Source organism: Bos indicus, chromosome 5, assembly GCF_029378745.1.
Source record: "Bos indicus isolate NIAB-ARS_2022 breed Sahiwal x Tharparkar chromosome 5, NIAB-ARS_B.indTharparkar_mat_pri_1.0, whole genome shotgun sequence".
Taxonomy (NCBI): Eukaryota; Metazoa; Chordata; class Mammalia; order Artiodactyla; family Bovidae; genus Bos; species Bos indicus.
Window position 1 is genome coordinate 57,455,200 of NC_091764.1, and position 22,710 is coordinate 57,477,909.

General features: G+C 47.2%; 1 protein-coding gene across 5 annotated transcripts; it reads right to left on the reverse strand.

The window, feature by feature from the left end:
* Window positions 1–24: 24 nt before the first annotated feature.
* Window positions 25–22,513, reverse strand: DGKA (diacylglycerol kinase alpha). 5 transcript variants are annotated; one of them, XM_019961074.2, is made up of 24 exons: window positions 17,105–17,203; window positions 16,466–16,613; window positions 15,973–16,046; window positions 15,515–15,647; window positions 15,172–15,246; window positions 14,749–14,798; window positions 14,102–14,176; window positions 13,793–13,912; window positions 13,566–13,680; window positions 12,431–12,519; window positions 12,180–12,299; window positions 11,888–11,986; window positions 11,625–11,708; window positions 11,363–11,436; window positions 11,011–11,085; window positions 10,526–10,611; window positions 10,345–10,434; window positions 2,265–2,425; window positions 1,943–2,007; window positions 1,620–1,710; window positions 1,132–1,330; window positions 891–1,011; window positions 638–698; window positions 25–384 (listed from the first exon to the last, which is right to left on the reverse strand). In XM_019961074.2, the coding sequence occupies exons 1-24, from the start codon at window positions 17,138–17,140 to the stop codon at window positions 301–303; spliced, it is 2,325 nt and encodes a 774-aa protein (XP_019816633.1). In that variant the 5' UTR covers window positions 17,141–17,203; the 3' UTR covers window positions 25–300. The 5 variants fall into 5 exon arrangements, with proteins under 5 accessions (XP_019816633.1, XP_070645624.1, XP_070645623.1 ...); XM_070789523.1 differs by lacking the exons at window positions 638–698; window positions 17,105–17,203 and adding an exon at window positions 22,332–22,513; XM_070789522.1 differs by lacking the exons at window positions 638–698; window positions 17,105–17,203 and adding an exon at window positions 21,521–21,642.
* Between the last annotated feature and the right edge of the window lie 197 nt (window positions 22,514–22,710).

Below are 22,710 nucleotides of genomic sequence, written 5' to 3' on the forward strand. Positions count from 1 at the left end.
AAAGGAAGGAGGTGTACCACTTACTTAACAGCTATCCCAGTGGGGAAAAAAGTTCATTTTATTCAGATGAGGCACTTTAAATGAATTATTTGTGATGTGTGTATGTGTGTGTGTGTGTATGTGTGTGTGTGCACATATGCATGGGGAGTAGTGGAGGTGGTGCAGGATAATAAATACTGTGAGGGTGGAGGAACACCCCCCTGAGCTAGCAGGAGGGTGTGGCAGCAATTTACAGAGCCTGGGGAGGACAGTCCAGGGACAAGGAGGTTCACAGCTGGCTTGGAGGCTGAGATGTCCCCATCAGCACAAGAAGCCAAAAAAATTGGAGGAGCGAGGGGGTGGGCCCACGAGCATAGGCATCTGGTTCCTGTGGGTGATCTTGATCTGGAAGGGAAGGAGGAACATTCAGAGGCAGGACCTGGTGCCTTGGGGCTAGAGCAGCAGAGACTTAGGGGAAAATCTGTTCAGGGTCCTAGAGAGGCCACAGTTGGAAGGCCAGGGGCTGAGAAATCAGGATTTAGGAGGAAGATGCACAGGGGAACTTCAGGCCTCAGAAGGAAGTAAAGAATCCATGGAATGGAAATTTAGGATCCATAGAGCCCAGAGGTTGTTTCTGGCAGGCACAGGCAATACTCACTGTACAAGGTGTCTGCATCCAGGGTTCTCCGTCAATTTGCATGGGGAGGGTTTTTGTGGTGCTGTGTAAGGTCAAGACAAATTGGTGGCGGCCTCTTTGCCAGCTGAGTACCACAACTCTGTTCCCAGGTTGGCTTTAAGCCCCTTTGTTACCAAGGAAGATCTGGGACAGGCCCTCCCCACCATTCCCATAATCTGTCTGCTTTCCTGGCTCCACTGCTTCCCTCAGAGCCCCCAGCTGGAGTTTTTCTTACTGGAAGGTGATCTCAGAGCACTTGGCCAGCCGATGTCCAGCATTCTTGAGCTTGGTATAGATCTGGCCTATCTCAATTGCACCCTCCAGCCCCACTACTTCCAGCCGCTTGTCACTTAGGTCTGCAGGGTGGGAAGTAGGGAGATAGGTTTTGTAGAAGCAGGGTGCCACCAAAGAGTCATACTTTGCCCTTAGTACCGCCCACCCACCCCCAACTCAGCTCCCAAGGCTGCTCCTCTCACCTGGTACACAGGTCTTCAGGATATCAGGGTCGGTGATGACTTTGGCAGTAGCACCTAAGGCCTGGTTGATCCCATGGATATCGCCATGTGGTCTCTTGGTGTCACCCCAGAGATTGGAGCCACCATGTGTGCTTGGGATGTTCAGCACTGCAATGCCTTCTAGGGACAGGTTGCTCAGATCCAGTGGTTTCCCACAGATCTGAGACGGGGAGAGCACAGATCCTTGCCTCATGGCATCACAATGGCCGTGCCCATTCCCTCCACCAGGTAACACACAGGGAAGGCTAGGACGTGCAGGTTTGCAAGGGGTGGAGAGAATGAAGGACTGGTGTTTCTTGAGAGCTTGGGAAATCAGAATTAGAGAGCTGAGAGGTCAAAGTATAGGTTCAAGAATATGGGAAGTTCCCGAGGGCTCCTGCAGAGGGTGAAATTACTAATAAGATACAAGAAGCTGAAAAGGATGTGGGGTTGGCTCTCAACACACCCACCTCAACTGTCAAAGATTCCTCCAGCTTTTTGCACGTTGAGAAGATGGATTCAGAAGTGGCAAATTCGAAGTACCATAGCTTGTTCTTCATTCTGTGTTGGCCCCAACGCCAGGCCCAGGAGGAACGGGACAAGTTATACAGTGCTGGCAGAGGTAGATTAAGTGACAGGGAAGGGCATCACCCCCCAACTGCTGTCCCAGTGGGAACAGGGAAGCTTGGTCAAGGGGCTTCCTACAAGTGTCACTGCCCACCAAAGCATGGAGTCAAACTTGGCCAAAGCTGGTCCTTGCCACTGTGTATGCCCACACTCTCCCTTCCCTCACCTGCTGTTGAACTTCTCAGGATATTTCTCTCGCATAATGTGGAATCGGTGAGCAATAGAGGCATCCTGGGGAGTCCAGGGCAAGTGAGATCAGAGACTGCCTCCTTTCTCAGCACAGAACCCTCTTTCTTTCACTCTCCAGTTTGGGAGTGATACATCCCACATTCTCTTCTTGCAATTCATACCACTATCCCCCAACTCCTCATTTCCCTGGGTCATGGCTCCCTTAGCCTCTACGTTCCTTTTCTGCCCTCTTCTAGCCTTTCCCTGCTTGACCCCCACTCCCTCCTCTCCCTCCCCTGCCCATGCTCCACTCTACTGACCACACCGATGGAGAAGTAGTTATTGATGATTTGAAAGGGGACTGGGTCACTCTTTTCTTCAGTTTGTTGGGGTATCACCTCCACAGACCATCGATCCATATGTACCACCTTACTTGTCTCTAAATCCTTGAGGATCTTCCCCAGATTCTGTCCCTCATACCCTAAGGATGGGGGAGAAAACAGGTTAGTACTAAGCCCTGGGTCCCAGAGGAGGGACCTCCTCTAAGCTCCCAGCTCCACAAATTCTCAGGGAGACTATGCTCTTGTGCTGCAGACCCTACCAGCCCTAAGCACACAAGGGCAGGGTGCTCAGTCAGGGCTTCCATGAACCAGTCTTAAGGTCAGACACTTACTGACCCTTTTCTCCACACTGTCACTGTCATAGAGGGTGAAAGTTTCCAATGTGTGTGCACATCTAACCATAATGCCAAAGTTCATCTGGAAAAGTAAAGAAAATTGCCAGGAAAATGAAAAGCGCTGAAAAAGATGAGTGATGAATGGCAATGATCTCTTTCTCTGATGCTTTCTCTTCTCCCAGATAGAACACAGTATAAAGCAACAGTATCAAAACAGGCTGATACTGGCATGAATGCCATGAATAGAATAAAAAGTTCAATAGCAAAGAACAGAGTGTCCCAGAAATAGACTCGAGTGTATGTGGGAATTTAGTATATGATGACATTTCAAAGAAATGGAAAAAGAAAGATTATTCAGTAAATGGTGCTGGATGCAGAAGTAACAACCCCTGATACTAAGATAAATTCAAGATGGGTCAAAGAATTTAAAAGTAAGCAAAATTTGTACTAGCAGAAAACATGAATGAATGTTTTATCATTTCTGAGTGGAAAAAGCCTTTCTAAAGCATAGTATAGCCTAGATGGGCAGGGGGAGAATGGCTACATGTATATGTATGGCTGAGTCCCTTTGCTGTCCATCTGAAACTATCACAACATTGTTAATCAGCTGTATGCCATAAAATATATAAAAATTTTTATTTTATAAATATTTGTATAAAAATATAACTTTTATTTTATAAAATAAAAAATTTTAAAAACATAGTACAAAACTTAGAGCCAAATAAAAAGGCCAATAAATCCAATCATATTAAAATTAAATTAAAAATTTCTGAAATCAAACAAAAGTAAAGCAAATATATTTTGGAATTTTCAAAATTGACATAAAATAAACAGAAATAGTTCTGACCAAAAGAAAAAAAGGCCCAAACATACAACTTCTGTATGGTTAAATAAACACACACCTTTAAAAAAGACAAACTGGGAAAAAGTACCTGTAGCACATATAACAGACTAACTTATCCAACATTTGAAAAGTACTTACAAAACATTATATTCAAAAAGTCAATAGAAAAATGGGCAAACAACTCAAGCCAATCACAAAAGAAAAAATATGCATGGCCAATATGCCTATTACAGATGCTTAGTATTACTAATAACTAAAAGAATTGTAAATTAAAACTGTAAAGTAGTTAACTTTTTGTTGCCTGTCAGATTGACAAATTATAAAGAGGCTGAGAAAACCAAGTGTTAATGGGATTATGAATAAACTGGCACTCTCATCTGCTGTTAGTTGGAGCATAAATTGGTATTTCATTTTTGGAAAACAATTTGGCAACTTTTATTGAAATGTTATCAAAACATATTCTCTGACACAGCAATTCCACTTTTAGGAATTTCTCCTCCAGAAACACAAATGTATATAGAGATGGATGGATGTACAAGGATTCTTGCTGAGGTACTCACTCTCTAAAACAGCAAAAAAAAAAACCCCAAAAAACTAAATATCCATTATGAGGGGAAAGCTATATAAATTATGCCAAATCCATGCCATGAAATAATGTGCAGCTATTATAATCTAATTCAAATCTCTAAGAAATAACTTGGAAAGTTCTCCAAGACATATTCAAAGAAAAAAGAAGTGCCAGGACAATGTGTGATCCCATTTGTTTGTTTAAAAGCTCTCTGTGTTTGTGTAAACAGAAAAATGAGTGCAAATAGGGAACAGTGGTTATCTCTGGGGAGGAATGTGGAATTTGGTGAGGGGGTAGGGAAGAGGAAACTTTTATGTGAAGACTCACATATTTTACTTTTTAAAATCTTTCACAGTGAAAATGTACTGATGCAATATTTGTATAATTTTTAAAAGATAAAATAACCAGTAAAATGTTTATACTCTTTGAGCCAGCAATTCCACTTTTAGAAATCTCTCCTAGAGAAATTCTCACAGCTGTGTACAGAAATAGAGTGCAGCATGGTATGTGATTAAAAAATTGAATGCTACCCGGATGTCTATCAATATGAGACTAGTTAGGAAGTTCCCTGGTGGTCCAGTGGTTAGGACTTGATACTTTTACTACCAAGGCTCAGGTTCAGTCTCTGGTTGGGGAACTGTAATCCTGCAAGCCTCATGGTATGGCCGAAAAAAAGGGTGGGTGGGTGGAGGGGGCTACTTAAATAAATTATGGCATATTCACACAATGGAATGCCGCTCAGTAGTAAAAAAAAAAAGTGAGGCAAACCTGACCATATTGAAATATAACTAAGATGAACCGTTTATTGAAAATAGAAAATCATCAATAAAATGATCTTATTGCTTAAATACATATTAGTATGTGTCTAGAGAGAAAAATATGGAAGAACAGACTCCAAAACTTGAGGGAGTAGATTCCAGGGAACTTTCATTTTCTTGGCAAGTATATCTGAGATGTTTGACTTTTTTTTTGTCCAGGACATGGAACTTTTCTGATGAGGGATCGAACCTCTCTGCCTCTTGCAGTGGAAGAATGAAGTGTTAACCACTGAACCACTGGGGAAGTCCTGAATTATTATTATTATTATTTACCACGTGCATGTATTATTTTTGTAATCAAGAAAAAAAAAGATTAAAAAAATATCTTCGCTTCCTCACATTTCATCAATGGTTCAACCCACTATAATTTGCCTTTCTCAATACCACCCTGTGAAACTCTTCTGGCAAAGACTGCCAGTGATTCCTGCCAAAACCAACAGTATATCTTTAGTTCTCATTTTAATTCATGAAACTCCTCACTTAGCCTCTAAAATACCACCAAATTACAGAGGACCTGTTCTGTTTTTTCTGAGTCTCTGTGGTAAGCAAAACAATGGCCCTTCAGGGAAGTCCACAACCTAATCTGCAAAATTGGTGAATAAATGGCAAAAGAGACTTTGCAGACAAGATTAAACTAAGGACTTTAAGATGAGGAGATCATCCTGGATTATCTGGCTGGGCCCTGTGTAACCACAGGGCTCATTATAAGTGAAAGAAGGCTACAAGAGAGAAGAGTCATGGAAGGAGATATGACAAGGAAGCAGAGCTTGGAATGATAACACTGTTGGTCGGAAGGTGGGCCATGAGCCAGAGAACGCAGGCAGCCTCTAGTAACTGGAAAAGGCAAGGCGAGGGATTCTCCCCTAGAGCCTCTAGAAAAAAATATAGCCCTGTATTATATTGGAGCATAGCCAATTAAGAACGTTGTGATAGTTTCAGCCATATACATACATGTATCCATTTTCCCCCAAACTCCCTTCCATCCAGACTACCACATAACAGTGAGCAGTTCCCTGTGCTATTCAGAAGGTCATTGTTGGTTATCCATTTTAAATATAGCAGTGTGTACATGTTGATTCCAAGCTCCCTAACTATCCCTTCCCCCAACTCTTCCCCCCGGTTACCATAAGTTTGTTCTCTAAGTCTCTGAGTATGTTTTCACCCCTGCCAAGATTTTAGCTCAGTGGAAATGATTATGGATTTGTGCCCTCCAGAACTGTTAAGATAATAAATCTGTGTTGATTTAAGGCACCATGGTGATTTGTTACAGCAGCAATAGGACACTAGTACAGACTCCTTTAATAATTCATCTTTTCTGTTCAACCTTTAAATAGAATGTTTACCAAGATCTGGCTGTCCTTATCTACCTTCTCTTCTTATCTCTTTCCCTGGGTAACTCATCTCCTCTGAGGACATCAATTCTCTCTTTGGAGCAGATGTCTCTCAAACACGTATCTTCAGCCCTGACTTCTCTCCTAAATTCCTAACGTCAAGTTCTAACTACCCACCACACATCTCCATCTGGGAGCTCCACTGATACCTGAACTCGATATATCCAAAACAGAATCTATCTTTCTTCCTTAAACTGGTCCTCCTTCTAAATTCCCTGTCTTAATAAATAGTACCCCATCTGCTTAGTTCACAAACCTAGAAAATGTCTTAGACTTGTCTTCACCTCATCCCCCAGTCTATTAGTTACCAAGTACTGTGGCTTCCCTGGTGGCTCAGACTGTAAAGTATCTGTCTACAATGTGGGAGACCCGGGTTCGATCCCTGGGTCGGGAAGATCTCCTGGAGAAGGAAATGGCAATCCACTCCAGTACTATTACCTGGAAAATCCCTTAGACAGAGGAGCCTGGTAGGCTACAGTCCATGGGGTCGCAAAGAGCTGGACACGACTGAGCGGCTTCACTTTCCTTCACTTTCACTGTGGCTTCTACCTCATGACTTCACTGGTCATGCTGCCTTTGCTTCTGTGTTCATCTTCTCTTGACTGTGTACTGTGCTCAGTGTCCAACTCTGTGCGGCCCCATGGACTGTAGCTCACCAAGCTCCTCTGTCCATGTCATTTTTCGGGCAAGAACACTGGAGTGGGTTGTTGTTTCCTCCTCCAGGGGCTCTTCCCAACCCAAGGATCAAACCTGCATCTCTTGTGTCTCCTGCATTGCAGGCACATTCTTTACCCACTGAGGAATCAACTAGACTACTGCAATTGAGGTATTGCTTTCTGCATCCAATCCATTCTCCATAGAGCTCCCATAGCAGTATTCCTTTCATCAATTCCTCTTTGAATCTTAGGATTTTTTTCAATATCAACACAAATTTTTCATTAGCGCTGTATTCAAATAATTATTTTCATGGTTCAGATGGAATTAGCAGAAACTGCTATGAGATCTCATTTGTAAAGCACAAAGTGAAAGGACATCTCTGGTGGTCCAGATGCAAGACTCTGAGCTCCCAATGCCAGAGGCCTGGGTTCAATCCCTGGTCAGGGAACTAGATCCCGCACGCCACAACGAAGAGCGTGCGTGCTGCAACTAAAGATCCTGCATGCCACAACTAAGATTGGGTGCGGCCAAATAAATAACTAATAAATAAAATAACTGTATGTTTCTTTAGAAAAAAAAAGAGTGAAGATTCAAAGTTCATGATTTCAAAGAGTCTAATACTGCAATGAAACCAGTCAGGAATTTCCCCGGTGGTTCGACAGTTAAGAATCTGCTCTCCAATGCAGGGAACACGGGTTTGGGAAGATTCTCATGCCTCAGGGCAATTAAACCCGTGTGCCACAACCATTGAGCCGGCACCTAGAGCCCATACTCCACAACAAGAGAAGCCTTGCAATGAGAAGCCTGTGTAACACAACTAGAGAGTAACCCCTGCTTGCCGCAACTAAAGAAAAGCCCAAGTAGCAACAAAGACCCAGAGCAGCCAAAAAAAGATAAAAAGACCCAGTGCAACCAAATAAAATAAATAAATGTTTAAAAAAACAGTAACTGTAATGAAAAAAGAAACAAAGTCAGATGCTGAGAATTTAAGAACACCCCTCCAAAAATGGTCATATGTTTACATACAAGATTCAAATTACTATATACAGAGATATTTCTACTTTCTGGGATAATATTTTATATGAAGAGTAATTTTGGACTTCTCTGGTGGCACAGCGGATAAGAATTCTCCTGCCAATTTAGGAGACACAGGTTTGAACCCTGGTCCGGAAAGATTCCACGTGCCGCAGAGCAACTAAGTCCATGTGCCACAACTATTGAGCCCATGTGCTCCAACTACTGAACCTGTGAGCCACAACCATTGAAGCCTGAGCGCCTAGGGCCTGTGCTCTGCAACAAGAGAAGCCACCACAATGAGAAGCCTGAGCATCACGATAAAGAGTGGCCCCTGCTTGCTGAAACTAGAGAAAGCCCTTGCAAAAGCAACGAAAACCCAATGCGGCCAAAAAAAATTTTATTATATACAAAGTAATATTACATATTACTTTGAGGAGAAGGGGACAACAGAGGATGAGATGGTTGGATGGCATCACTGACTTGATGGACATGAGTCTGAGCAAACTTCGGGAGTTGGTGATGGACTAGGGAAGCCTGGCGTGCTGCAGTCCATGTGGTCCCAAAGAGTCGGACACAAGTGAGTGACTGAACTGATAGAAAGTAATATATTTATATCTATATACCTATATATATATTTCACGAGTTCCAGAGTTCCCCATGGTTCAGGGATGGCACATTCAAATGCCTCAGAGGCTAGAAAGGTAAAGTGAATGAGTAGCAGGGAGCTGAGAGAATTATGGTGAATTGAAGAATACATGACCCATTTTTAGATATAGCCAAGGTCAAAAAAGTTTAAAACTCTGCAAGGCAAACATACTAGTATGAAACAGTACGAATCATGTCTGTGGGCTGTCAGCTTTCAGTCTCTGGCAGGATGAAGTTAGAAACTCCGCAGCATTCATGACCCTCTGTTATCTGAACCCCGCTTCGGTCGAGCTTCCCTCTCCCCACAGCCCACTGTGCGTCCTAGTCCCAGTCACAGTGAATGACTCACACTTCCCAAAACGCATCACCATGTTGTTTGGTGGCTCTGCTGGTCTTACACAACTTCTTTCACCTAGAATACCTTTTTCTCTCCTTAGCAAGCTCCCATTCCAAAATCTCCTGTGAGATCTCAAAGCTGGACTCTGAATCCAAGAGCCTCAACTCCAAGACAACTTCCTCATTCCAAGACAGTTTCAACCTTCCCCCACACTGACCTCTTTATCTATCAATACCATCCCTCAAACCTTCTCTTCGAAGGGATAAAAAAAGACTAGAAATGGGAGAGCCCTTAGGGGACTGTTGCAATAGACTTGGGAAAAAAACTATGATGAATGAATGAATGATTTCTGATTATAGTTGACCTTTGAATAACATAGGGGTTAATCTGAGTATAACTTATAGTTAGCCCTCCAAATCCACTGTTCCTCTGCATCTGTAGATACAACCAACCATGGACTGTGTAATCCTGTAACACTTACTACCAAAAAATATCCTCAGTAAGTGGATCAGCACAGTTCAAGATCATGCTGTTCAAGGGCCAACTGTAATTGGCTGAATAAATGAATGAGCCACAGCCAAGTTCCCTGCTAGCTTCATCACTCAGTATCTGGCTTAGCTCTTGTACATAGCTCTTACATATAGCCCTTTCTTATTCCCACATTGTCTTCTTCACTCACATTTTCTTTGATTCTGAGCTCTAAGACCTGGGAGAAACAAAAGAGTATTTTCAAGTTTATAGGGAAGAGGACTGTCTCCCTTGACCCTTCTAAGTCCAGACTGTCATCCTTGACCCTTCAGGTCCTTGGCTTCTTCCAGAGCCCTCTTCCTTTGAGACGATCTACTTTAGGACCCACCTATCTGTGCCTCTCTTCTCCACCAACACTTTTTCTTCACCAGATGCCTAAATGCCTATTTTAAATTAAAAAACAAACAAACAAAACTTTTGGCTGCTCCGCATGGCATGCGGGATCTTAGTTTCCTAACCAGGGATTGAACCTGTACCCCTTGCAGTGGAAGCTTGGAGTCTGAACCACTGGACCACCAGGGAAGTCCCCTAAATGCCTTCTCTATGTGCCTTCCCCTTCCTACCCAACTCCCTCACTCCCCTGTGCTTAGCTGCTCAGTCATGTCCAACTCTTTGTGACCCCATGTACTGTAGCCCACCAGGCTCCTCTGTCCATGGGGATTCCCCAAGCAAGAATACTGGAGTGGATTGCCAAACCCTCCTCCAGGGGATCTTCCCAACCCAGGAATCGAACCCAGGTCTCCCACATTGTAGGTGGGTTCTTTACTGTCTGAGCCACCAGGGAAGCCAATGATTACTACAGTGGATAGCCTATCCCTTCTTCCTGGGATCTTCCAGACCCAGGAATTGAACCGGGGTCTCCTGCGTTGCAGGCGGACTCTTTACTAGCTGAGCTACCAAACAATTTCTAACCACTTACCTCCTCCCCATCTTAGGCAACGAGCCAGATCATTTCCAGTGCCCAGGGGCAACACAGCGACAGGAGGCACAAAAGGCAAGTTGGCTTTGTCTGGGGAGGCAGGTGAGGAGATGGATGGAGAGAGTTAGCTCTGGAGGGACACTCCCCCTGAGCCCAGCCTGAAGCCTCTGCCTTCACTGACCAATGGACTCTAGAATCCAGCCTACTGTGCCATCTCCGCCGCACACCAAAATCCTGTAATCAGGAACATCTCTGAAGAATCTGAGTCTGAGACAAAAAGTGAAAGGGAAAATGACAAAGGCTATCAGGACTAAGGCTCCCCAACTCTTGGAAAGGCAGGGTAAGTACTCATTGTCTCTCATTCCTTATAATGCCCTTTCCCTTTGTCAAAAGACTTGTTTCCATTAAGGCTAAAAAAAGTACAACCTTATAGCCACTCCTCAGTGAAGAGACAGAAACAGTTATCTCCTTCCATTGAGAGCAGAGCAAAGATGAGCCAGAGAATTCAGGGTTGGGGATACCCAGCAAAAGCAGCATCGTGAAGTCTGGTTTTCTGGGCTTCCCTGGCCCTTCCCTCCCAACATGCACTCTTTCCTGCTCTCTTCCAACGTACACAGAAAGGCAGACACACACAACCCTGTGATACAGCCCCTAATCTATCCTCACCCTGGCTCAGGACCATCCTTTAGGAGGTTGAACACCTGTCGAGGGTTCAGCAGATACTGGAATTTCCAAAGCACCCTGTGTGGAGAAAAAAGAAAGCTCATGGAGGGGATGGACATTCTGTACTCCACTCTTTTTTTTGCGTGGCATGCAGAACCTTAGTTCCCCAACAAGTGATGGGATCCCTGCCCCCCACAGTGGAAGCTCAGAGTCTTAACCACTGGACCTCCAAGGAAGTCCCTGTACTCCACACTCTTAATGTCCGTAAGGTATGTCCCCTCCATACATATAGATTCCCAACTTCTGCTGGTCTTCTCCCTCGATTTCACAAAGGCTATTCTCTCTCTCTCCTCACCTCTCGCCTTGCTTCCCGCCACTCTTGGGGTTCACAAAGACCAGAAGTGGGTGGGTGTTAGAAACAGGATCAATCTGCATTGAGGGAAGAAAATAAGGATAAGGAAAGCAGGATTTTGTCAGAGTGAAGATGGACCCTAGAAACAGGGGCAGAGGGCTGGCTTCCCCCCAGAAGGCTTTCCCCTCCCCTCCCAGGGAGCAGGCTCCAACACCCAGGTTTCCTCCCATGAAGTCCCCACCATGAAGCCCTCTTGGCCCTGTACCCGCAGAGCCTCAGAAGTGCTCAAACTTAAATCATCCATGGTCTTCTGGCTTATTTTGCTAGTTTTACGCTCCTGTCCAGAGGCCTAGGAAGGGAAGGAGGCAGAGGGAAGGAAAACTGGATTGTGTGACTCCATAAACAGATGACAATCTGACTTGAATCCCAGAAATGTAGGCTCTCTGCTCTAAGTGACATTGTATGTGTCCGTGTTTAAAGTGGGGAAGCTCTCCTGCTCCCTTCCCAAGTGCTGCCCAAGAGTCTCACCAGGACGCTGGGATAGATGGAAGACGGAGGCAGGATGTGATCTCGGAGCAGCCCACAGTCACACTCATGGCCCATGGCTGGAAGGCAGTCATCATGGATCTGAAAGACAAGGCAGGTGTGGAGAGATCATGAAGGGAACCCCATCACCTGTCAACTTGCAGTCTAGTATAACTAAGGCTGTTAGGGAGACGTGCTGGAGGAGGCGGGCGTGGGTGGTGGTGGGTAGTGGGGTGGAAAGGGCCGCTCATGTAGGGGCCCAGAGCAAGGCTGGGCTGATAGCTCCCAAACTGACCTCTAGGTGGCACCACACACAATGCAGCCCAACTAGACTGTGGTAGATCCGGATCTTTTTCTGACAGCGGTCACACCGTCCAGATTCACAGCCTCCTCGCACCCACACGTGTGATTGGACCTTGGGGAGAAAGGCAATCTCTTGTCTGAGAGGGTCTGAGGCAGGGACTTGGGGAAGGTCTCAGGGCAGCTACGGGCCAAGACCCAGGGCCAGGATGTGGGTGGTGATCGAGTGGGCATGGGGTCACTCACACCAATGTCCTTCCGAGACTTGGCATAGGTGCTGACTTCACAGGGCAGGGCCTTCATGGCACATTGGTCGTGAACGATGTATTTACAGACTGGGCCAGAGGGAGAAAGGTCAGCACCTTAACTGCTGCCCCCATCCCCTATTTCCTCCTTACCTGGGGGCCAGGCAGCATTACTCACTGCAGCTGACATCTAACCCCTTGCTGTGAGGGTGTGGCACAGAATTAAAGTTTGAGATGGACTTGGACTTGGACTCACCTCCAAGACCTGGGTCTTTTGCTCACTCTTCCCCCTAAAAGAGCAATTGCTACCAAATGCTCAACCCCACTCCATTCACGTGTCAAGAAACTGAGCTGGATGATGTAAAAGGATGCCCAGATATAACACCACCAGAAATAATAGCTAATTTTTATTGCAGACTTAATAGTAGATACATGCAATGAATGAAGTACTTTTCTGGTATCAACTTATTTAACGCTCATATTATCTCATTTTCAGTTGAAGAAACTAAGACTTAAAGATGTTATGTGGCTAGACCTAGATGCTACTTAAATGTCCATCGATAAAGGACTGGATAAAGAAGATGTGGTATGTATATACAATGGAATATTACTCAGTCATTAAAAAGAATGAAGCAATGCCATTTGCAGCAACATGGATGGACCTAGAGAATGTCATACTGAGTGAAGTAAGTCAGACAGAGAAGGAGAACTATCGTATGACATTCCTTATATGTGGAATCTAAAAAGAAATGATACAAATGAACTTACAAAACAGAAAGAACTCACAGACTGAAAGCATGGACTTATGGTTGCTGGGGGGAAGGGATAGTTAGAGAGTTTGGCAAGGTCATGAACACACTGCTATATTCAAAATGGATAACCAACAAGGACCTATTGTATGGCACATGGAACTCTGCTTAATGTTATGTGGCAGCCTGGATGGGAGGGGGGTCGGGGGAAGAATGGATACATGTATATGTATGGCTGAGACCTGAAACAATCACAACAAGGTCACATAACCAGTCACTGGAAGAGCCCAGGATTCAAACTCAGGTCTCTCGGAGTTCAGAGCACCGTGTTCCCACATATAGCTGGGCTTCCCCTCTTCTCCCACAATTCTAGGCCCCATCACTCACGGTTACAGCTCAGCCCCTGTTTGCCAAGACCAATGCTCGACTCGCACAGGTTGCAGTAGACTGGTCGGGGGAATCTCTTGGGTCTCCACATGTGCTGCCCATTGTCCTTCAGGGTCTGGGAGGGCATAGCAGACACTGGGGAATGTCTAAGCCCTTAGAGAGCCAACTCTGGCAATTACAACCCAAGACAACTGTTTTACCCATCCTCACAAATCTCTCCTACTCACCATCTCCAGGCCCAGCAGCACGAGCAGTGGCACGGTGGTGGCCCCAGCCCGGAGCCACTCAGCCAGGGAGACAGAGCCACTGCCATCATAGTCAATCTCTTTCATCATCTCTTGAAGAATCTGAGCAGAGAAGGCAGGGAGATAGACTTATGGGGTGAGTAACCCCTTACTTCTACTGCCCCCTAGGACACTCAGCCTAACCATCCTAGCCGAGGGCAACCAAGCTGCCTGTCAGAAATGGGGGAGGACAAATAAAGGACTGACTAAGGAGGAAGTATAAGAAGGGACATGCAGGAAGAATCGCCTTACCGGCCTCAGCTCAGACACATCCCAATCCAGGTATTCAGCCATTCGCATCATCTGTATGATGATCCTGTCCACTTCCTGGGGACGAAGAGGGTAAGAGCCACAGCCATATCCCACCTCACTACCAACTGTCCAAACTCTCTAGAGATCAAGGTTCCACCCACAGACCCCCTCTCATTCTCAAGTGCCTCTGTCAAGTAAATGAGTGCCTATGTGTTTATCTTTGCAAGGGAGTCCCCAGACCATGTCTCCAGCATCCGGTTTTAGGCGTCAAGAGCTTGGGTTGTGGTTGTTTAGTCGCTAAGTCATGCCCGACTCTTTGCGACCCCATGGACTATATAGCCCACAAGGCTCCTCCATCCATGGAATTCTCCATGTAAGGATACTGGAGTGGGTTGCCATTTCCTTCTCCAGGAGATCTTCTTGATCCAGGGATCAGACCTGAGTCTCCTACACTGGCAAGCAGATTCTTTACCGCTGAGCCATCAAGGAAACCCCAAGAGCTTGGGACCTACTCCCAAATTTAGTCCTGGAGGACTCAGCTTCTCCCTCTAGCTTCCTCTGCTTAAGGTCCTGGAAGAGTTGGGACAGGAGAGCACAGACAAACGGACACATACTCCCTTGCCCAGCATATAGGTCCCCCAACTCACTGAGCTGTCCAGGATCCCATTTCTGTCCGTGTCGTACAGCTTGAAGGTGACTGTGGGGTGTTTTAGGGGTCAGTTTGTGAGGGATATCCAAAGAATTCATAACCGAATACAGGGGAAACAAAGAGATAAGGAGAGACTGTTTGGATGAAGAACTCAGGACTTGGGGCTGGGACTGAGACAGGAGACAAAAAGGGAGGGGCAACAGTATACACCTCCCAAATCCCAAGAACATCCTAGGTCACCCACGTGAAAATATATAAGACATGGGAACTAGGGTGACTCTGGTAGATGGCGTTAGGTATAAGGAGTCTGGGGAAACAAAGGAAATGGGGCCCATTCTCTGACCCCACCTTTGTCTGGCTAGGGAATACCCTCTTTCCCTTCACCTTTCCTCCCCTCTCCCAGTCCAGAATGGCAACTCACATTCTAGCTTGTCTTCTGGCCGGCCACCCTCCAGAAGAGAAAAGTAGCAGGAGACATCACTGAGACACACCACATCTGGTCACAAAAAGTGCAGCAGATCTCAGGTTGGGGCTCCCTCCATCTGGCTCTTCTCTTTTCCTTTGTTTGTTTCAACTCTCCCCTTTCACCTTTCACTTTTCTCCCTCTGGCTCCTAGACCAGCCTGGCTACCCTCTACCTCTCCTTCCCACCACCCTGCCCCCAAGATGTGACTCAATTCAACTCTCACTCCCCAAACTCCCACGTAATTTGACTTTTCTTCTGGGCTGGAGGCCCAGCCCAGTCCCACCCATGTGTGACCATACCTTCTCTTACAGTGTCTTCTATGTAGTAGCCAGTCTGGAAGGACTGAAACAGTGCCTGGCTTAGGTGATCTGGAACATTATCCACCTCCAGGTAGATTTTCAGGAATTGCTGGAACCCCTCGTATCCAATGGCCTATGATGAGAGCAAGCATTACCCCAGGGAGATCTGCGGGATGGGAAATGGGGACTGCGTTGGGAGTGGTGGGGACATGACAATAAATGCAGAGTTGAGAAGCATCCAAGGCAGGAGTGTGGTTTATTGGGCTAAGTCCCGAGTTCACAGAATCTCGTTTTGTCCTAAGTAACAGCTGCAGTAACCATGGGTGCGGGGGGAATCTGGAGAAAGGACAGCAAGGGTTCGGCCAGAATAATCCCTGGAAGTTGGGGATCCCAATCGAGTAGCAAAAACAAAGGTGGGAGGAGTTGGTGAAGAAGACGATTTCCCAGTGGCCACTTACATCTCCTTGGAGATATTCAGCCATTTCACCATCCTCAAAGAGCTTCAGAACATCACTGACCTTTTTGGTGGAGTCTAGGGAGTGAAGAGAGGGAAGATAGTGTTATTCTGGTTCAGATTTCCCTACCCTCTGCTAGTCACCGCCTCCCCCGACATCCAACAGGAAAGAAGATTCCAGCGAGATGAAAAAGAAATTTCAAGAAAAAACAGAAATACAGAGATAAAAACCTTTCAGTTCCTCCAAATCGGTTGCCCTCTTTACTTCTCTTCTCTGAGATTTGAAGCAGGCAGTTAAGATTTAGAGAAGGTGAGTAGAAAGCTAAGACCCCAGGTGTCTCCCGATTTGCCTGCCCTCCTTCTCCCAGTCAGGCATATCTCAAGAGCATCCAGTCTCAAGGCCACTAGGGAAAAGAGGGGGAGCTGGGGGGAATGAGGAGGAGGGATTGTCTAAGGGTAGGGTCTCCAGGACTGAATGACTGAGAGGGAAGACTCACATTCCATGTATTTTTGCAGCTGGGCAAAATCACTGGGGCTTATTAGGCCCCTCTCCTTGGCCATCTTTCTTTTTTTCTTAAGGATGAACACAAAGGCAGCTTGTTTGTAGTACTTCTGGGCCTTGGAACTTTGCTTCCAAGGGCAGTTCTGGAAGAAGATGACAAGAGCATGTGGTAGGACTGATCAACTCTCTGTGCCTCTTCGCTTCTGTCTGCTCCATTCATTTCCCACTCCTACTATTGTTTCTCTTCCTTCTCTGTCTGAGTCCCTCCCCAAGTATCTTCCTTTTCCTCTGTTACTCTCCTTTGTGTCTCCATCTCTCCCTGACAGTGTCTGTTCTCTGTGTCTGTTTCTCTGACTCATCCTTGACTCCATCTCCAACATTTCTGGATCCTTCTCCAGCTCTCTGATTTCTGCCCCAGTCTGTCTTGATTCATCTCTTGACCACCCTCACTTCCCCGCCCCCACCCCCGCTTTCCTAGGCTACAGTGTCTCTGCGGGTGTGTCCTTCGTCCGCTTTTCTACCTTTTCTCCCTCCACCCCCAATCTCCACAATCTCAGTTTCGGCCGGCCCTGAGCTCAGTCCCATCTCCCTTTCCTTTCGGATCCCGCAGTCCCGGCCCTGCAGTGGTTCTCACTGAGATGGCCGCACGCCTCCCGGGCCACGACCCCATCTTGCTCCGCCTCCAGCCCTGGTCCCCAGCCCCGCTCAGCCACCACTCCCAGAGTCACCCACGCCCCGCAACGACCTCTAGCGCTTCTGACGCGCGCGACACAGAACCAGCTCTAGCCGGGCCCCCAGCCCCGGCCCCGCCTGTCTGCGTCCTGCGGAGCTCCACTGGGGAAGGGCGGGCCCCAGGCAGGAGACAAGTGGGAGGAGGTAGGGGAAGAAGGCGCTGAGCATCAGCTCCAGGACGGTTGTGCTGAGTGAGGGAGCTTTCTTTCCACCCTGCTAGGTTGGCAGTGTTTAGGAAGCCCCAGCATTCAGCTGTGCGACTCAGGAACCAAGGACGAGCCCTGTGTGGATCATGTTGACCACTGCTGGCCCAGGGGCCAAGCTGCAGGGGGCAACTTGCCTTGAAGATTCAATAACAGCAGTAACAATAATAAATTACATTAGCATAGTACAGCACCACTTTGGAATCAGACAGAACTGGGGTTAGTCATATGGGGATTCCATTCTTAGCTCTGATACCATCGTGTGACTTGGGCAAGTTATATCTATAAAATGGGGAGAATGATGTCTATCTTTCATAGTTGCGAGGATTAAGTCAAATAATGCATGAGAAAAGAAAAGAAAAAAAGAATGTATGAAAAGTACCTAGTATAACACCTGGCATATATAGACGGTCTATAAGGAATGGTAGTTATTATTGTATTAAGAAGTAAAATCAAACTCTGAGATAAGAAATCATTGGTATAGCCATTCTATAGATGAAAAACAGGACAGGGAGGACAGAGAGGCCTGGCGTGCTGTGATTCATGGGGTCACAAAGAGTCGGACACGACTGAGTGACTGATCTGATCTGATCTGATAGATGAAAAAAATCGGAGCTCAAAGAGGTTGGGACTTCCCATGGCAGGTAAAAAGTGGAGGCGCCAAGGCTCCAACCCAAGAACTGTGCGGTGCGTTCCCCCCATACCCCCGCCCACTTCTCCCCACACACACCCCTGCCTCTCTGTCCTTTTGTTCCACTCTCCCCTTCACACAGTGCTCTCTAGTCTCACTGCCCTCCTTTCTGTTCCTCCAGCACACGAAGTTCTTCCCTGCTCAGGGCCATGAGACTTACTGTTCTGTCTGCCTGGAACACCCTTCCCTGCTCTTGGCAGAGATGACTTCTTGCCTAAGCTGAAATGTCAGCTCCTCCAAGAGACCTTTCCAGATCATTCTGTCCTAAGGTAGGCCCCCTCCTTTACATAGCAACCTCCTTTGTTTCCTTGGCAGAACTTATCACAACTGAAAATTATCTTGTCAATTCATTTGCTTCTTTGTTTACTGTTTGTCATCTCCTACCAAAATGTAAGTTTCACAGGGCAGGAGCTTATCAGACTTGTTCACCACTCTGTCCTCAGTACCTAACGCCCATCATGTTTTAAGTGTTCCGTAACAGTTGTACAGATAGTTGTATCAAGTTAGGGAGTCATATTTGGGGAATATTAATCCAAAAATGATAAATGGGACACTAGAGCATCCATCTGGACAGCGAGGGGAATACGAGAAAACGTGGAGCACATGTGGTGGTGGTGGTGGTTTAGTTGCTAAGTCGTGTCTGACTCTTTGCAACCCCGTGAACTGCAGCCCTCCAGGCTCCTCTGTCCATGGGATTTCCCAGGCAAAAATATTGGAGTGGGTTGCCATTTCCTCATCCAGGGGATCTTCCCAATCCAGGGATCAAACCCAGGTCTCCTGCATTGCAAGCAGATTCTTTACCACTGAGCCACTGGGAAGCCTGGAACACATACAGTAGGTGCTAACTAATTATTTGCTGGCTTCCCTGGTGGCTCAGAGGTTAAAGCATCTGCCTGCAATGCGGGAGACCTGGGTTCAATCCCTGGGTTTGGGAAGATCCCCTGGAGAAGGAAAATGATGAATGATGTTTAAAAGCCACTTACTGTGGTACTCAACCCAAGGCCCTAACCTTCTGTCTCACTTCTGCCCACTTATTTAGGGTTGTTGGGGCAGGCTTAAGGAGGCTGTTAGGGCCCACTAAAATTTCTTTTCTGATGACGCAAGAACCTTCTCTGCAGCCTCTGCCTTTGGGGCATCTCTGCCACATACCTCCAAGTATAGCATTCCTATTCTGGACACTCTCTGGGAACACTTAAAACCAGGTACTGAGACACTAATATTCTGAAGAAAGGACTCCACCCATCTGGCCCTTTCATTGACTATAATCTAACTTTGTCTGCCAACAGATCTAATGAATACATAATTGTCTTATGCTTAATGGGGCCCGTATGGCTTAATTAGCCTCTGATTACCCCTGGGGATTCTTAGATGGCTCCAAGGTTCCAGGAAATGGAATGTGAGAGAGAAAATGACTGAGTGAGCAAGCAAGGGGCAAACAGGAAAGGCACAATACTCCTCTCCTGCCTGTCTTTTCAAACCCTTCTGGTCTTAAATGTAGTATATAGTAGAAGTTAAAAGAATGGATTTTTGAATTAGATAGGCATGGATTGGAATTCTAGCTCTTGGATGAGTTATTTCATCTCCCTTTTCTTATCTGTAAAATGGGTACCTGGAGAAATCAGTCACCACATGGAGATTACATAAGGTAAAACATGCAATATACTTAGCAAACTGCATGGCACAGAGAAATAACTCAATAAACATTAGCTTGTTGTTATTATACAAGGGTGGTACCTAGAGAAACATGTCTGAAGATTAGGAAAAATGATGCCTTGGACCCAGGATGGCATAAATTCCAAGGGACTCCCAGAGGCAGGGAAGCCCAGTTGTACAGCTTCCCACTTGTGCCATGTCTCAGGCACAGACATGTAATATCAAGATCCTGCACTTTGCCTCTGGGAGGGTGAGGAGGTGGCTACAGAAACTAGATGATCAGGGTCCAACGACACGTCTGGGCTGAGAACTTGGACATAAAGCCTCCTGGGATTTTTTTCAGGTGTCCAGGGCCTTAAAAATCTGAAACAAGTCCAGTTTTGTCCTGCTGCATCCCAACCCTGAAGCCATAACCTGGGCTAGTCCAGGCGAATGCTAGGGCTGGGAGGGTGGGGTCTGCTGCCCGCCTGCCAGCTATTTGTGACTCACCCTTCCCTTCCCTTCCCTCCTCTGGTTTCCCTGCCTGCCCCTACTAACTTGGGGTGAGAAAGTAAGAAGTTGACATGGAGGCGGAGAATCCTAGAACATCCTCCAAGCTGGGAGGCACCAACTCTCTTATCTTACAGAGGAGAAAACTGCGGCCCAGAGAGAGAACTACTCTCTCAAGGTCACACCCAGACTCTAGACATTCTATTCTTAGTCCATTCCATTAAATCTTAGTGTCTCTGGTCTTCTAGATCTTATTTTAAACATTAAGTACTAAAATTGCTGGTAACTGAGAGATAAATATGATTTCCAAAGCCTGTGCTAACATTTAAAGTTTCTTTTTCACTTCAACACTCACGGCTCACGTTCCAAGTCATGTAGGTTTACCACTACCCAAGAATCAGCTATGTCCCCAGAACACTCAGGCTGATCAGCAAGGAACCCCAAGGGGCAGGCACTCCTCTTTGACCGCCCAGAACAGATTACCTGGACTTCTGAATCCCTTAGCCATTCCAGGGCTTGCATCCTCCTCCTCTTTCTGAGGTTTGAGGGAGGATCCCTTCTTTCCTGCCCATCCTTGCTATCAGTGGCCCCTGAGGGAATCATTTGGCTTGAAGCCTTGAAATTTGTTAAGCTTCCACAAACATCGCAGACGGTAGTGCTCTCTGATTAAGGAGGTGCTATTTGTGTGTGTGGGGTGGTGGGAGTGTCGCTGTGTAGTACAGGAGGAAGTTACAATGTTGGCATGGTTGGGGGATGTGGGTTCATATGGTTAGGAGGTTGGGAAGATGCCCGGTAATATTTGCATGCCTTCCTCCATAAACCTCATTTTCCCAATTTAAAGGTGAAAAGTGGGATTCAGACCCTGGTAGTTTCAGAAACTTCCCGCTGACAGGTGTAGAAAGGAGAGGGGTGGGAAGTTGGGCACCAGGAGGCCAAACAAGTACCCTTCACCCGTGCAGCGCTGTGGAGGTTCCAAAGCTGAGTTTCCTCCGACTCGGGTCCCTAGGAGCCAGCTTCAGCATCCGTCCGAGTGATCAGGGATCCGAGAGATGGAGGGGAAGGTATAGGGAAAACGCTGCCTATGGGGTTCTGGGCCAACCCTCCTGCTGCCCCCGGCTCCTGGCGCAAACCTTTCTAGCTACCCACTCCAGCTGTCACGCTTCCTCCTTCTCGGCCCAGCAGCCCTACCCCAGCCCGTGGGGCGTCCCCTCCCGCGGCCTCCGACCCGACCCGCTCGAGTGCGGGAGGGTGGGAGGCGGCGCGGGGCTCGCGGGGTCTCTACCTTGCATGCGGAGGGCGCGCGGTCGGAGCTGGAGCGCCGGCGCGGGAGCTGGAGCTCGAGCTGGGCTGGAGGGGACGGGCCAGGCAGGCGCGGCCGCCGCGGGGCCGCCCCGCTCCTGACGACACAGCTGCCCGCCCCCCACCCCGGCCAGCCCGCCCGCCAGCCGGCGCCCAGCGCCCCCAACTCGGGGAACTTCTAGTTCATCAGACCCGATTCCCTCCTCCCCCGATCCCCAGATCTCCAAGGCTCTGGTTTGTGCCACTTTCTCCGCATTCCAACGCTGCTCATCTTCCCGCCCCGGTAACAGCTCTGTTTCCGTCTTTCCAGTAACTTACAGCCTCTCCCCGAATCCCAACCCAGGCAGGCGAAGATAGGTGGGAATGGGATGGGGAGCCCGCTGATGAGACAGCTTGGCAGTTGCCCACCCAGCCACCTTCTCACCCTCTCCTAAATGCTGCCATCAGGGGACTTCCCAAGTCCTTTCAGTCCACCATGGATTGAATTTACACTCAGGAGATGCTTCAGCAGCAAGGCCAGAGTGCCAAACTGCACATCCTATGACCAAACACTTCCCTGCCACCACGGGCTCCACACTGCTTGACACAGTTTGAGAGAATCTGCCCACCTTTGCCTCCAGTTTTCTCGCCTCCGTTAAACCCAAACCCCAGATGTCTCAGATTTGTTTTCCCCAGGCTAAGAACAACTCCTTTCAAGACACAGATTCTTCCCTTAATTCTGGGGTCAAGGTTCAGGTGCAAAGAGCATTTTCCTCTGTGTCCACCCTTTCTTTGTGCTCTAACCCTCACTTTACCTGCTGGCCTTGGCAGGTGGTGTGGAAGCCCTGGTCAAAAGTCGGGGTGAAAGGAGATCCTTTCAGCTTCTCCTGTCTGGAATCTGCTCCGAGTTAAGGCTCTTGGGGCAGCATGGATGGTGGTGAGGCTGGTAGAGCAGGGGAGAAAGACAGAGGCCTAGGGACTCACTGGTAAGAACTGAGGACCCAGGCATCCAGCTCCCTGGCCCCGCCCCAACGCCGGTCTAACCCCGTCCTACCCTTCATTGAAATAGGACACAGTAACAAAGGCTTGAGTTCTTGGAATCTTCCCTTTTACACCTGGTGGTGGAGAGTAGGGAGGGGGGAGCTCTGATTGGAAGGGTGTATTTGGGTGTTGTGTGTATGTTGTGCGTGTAAG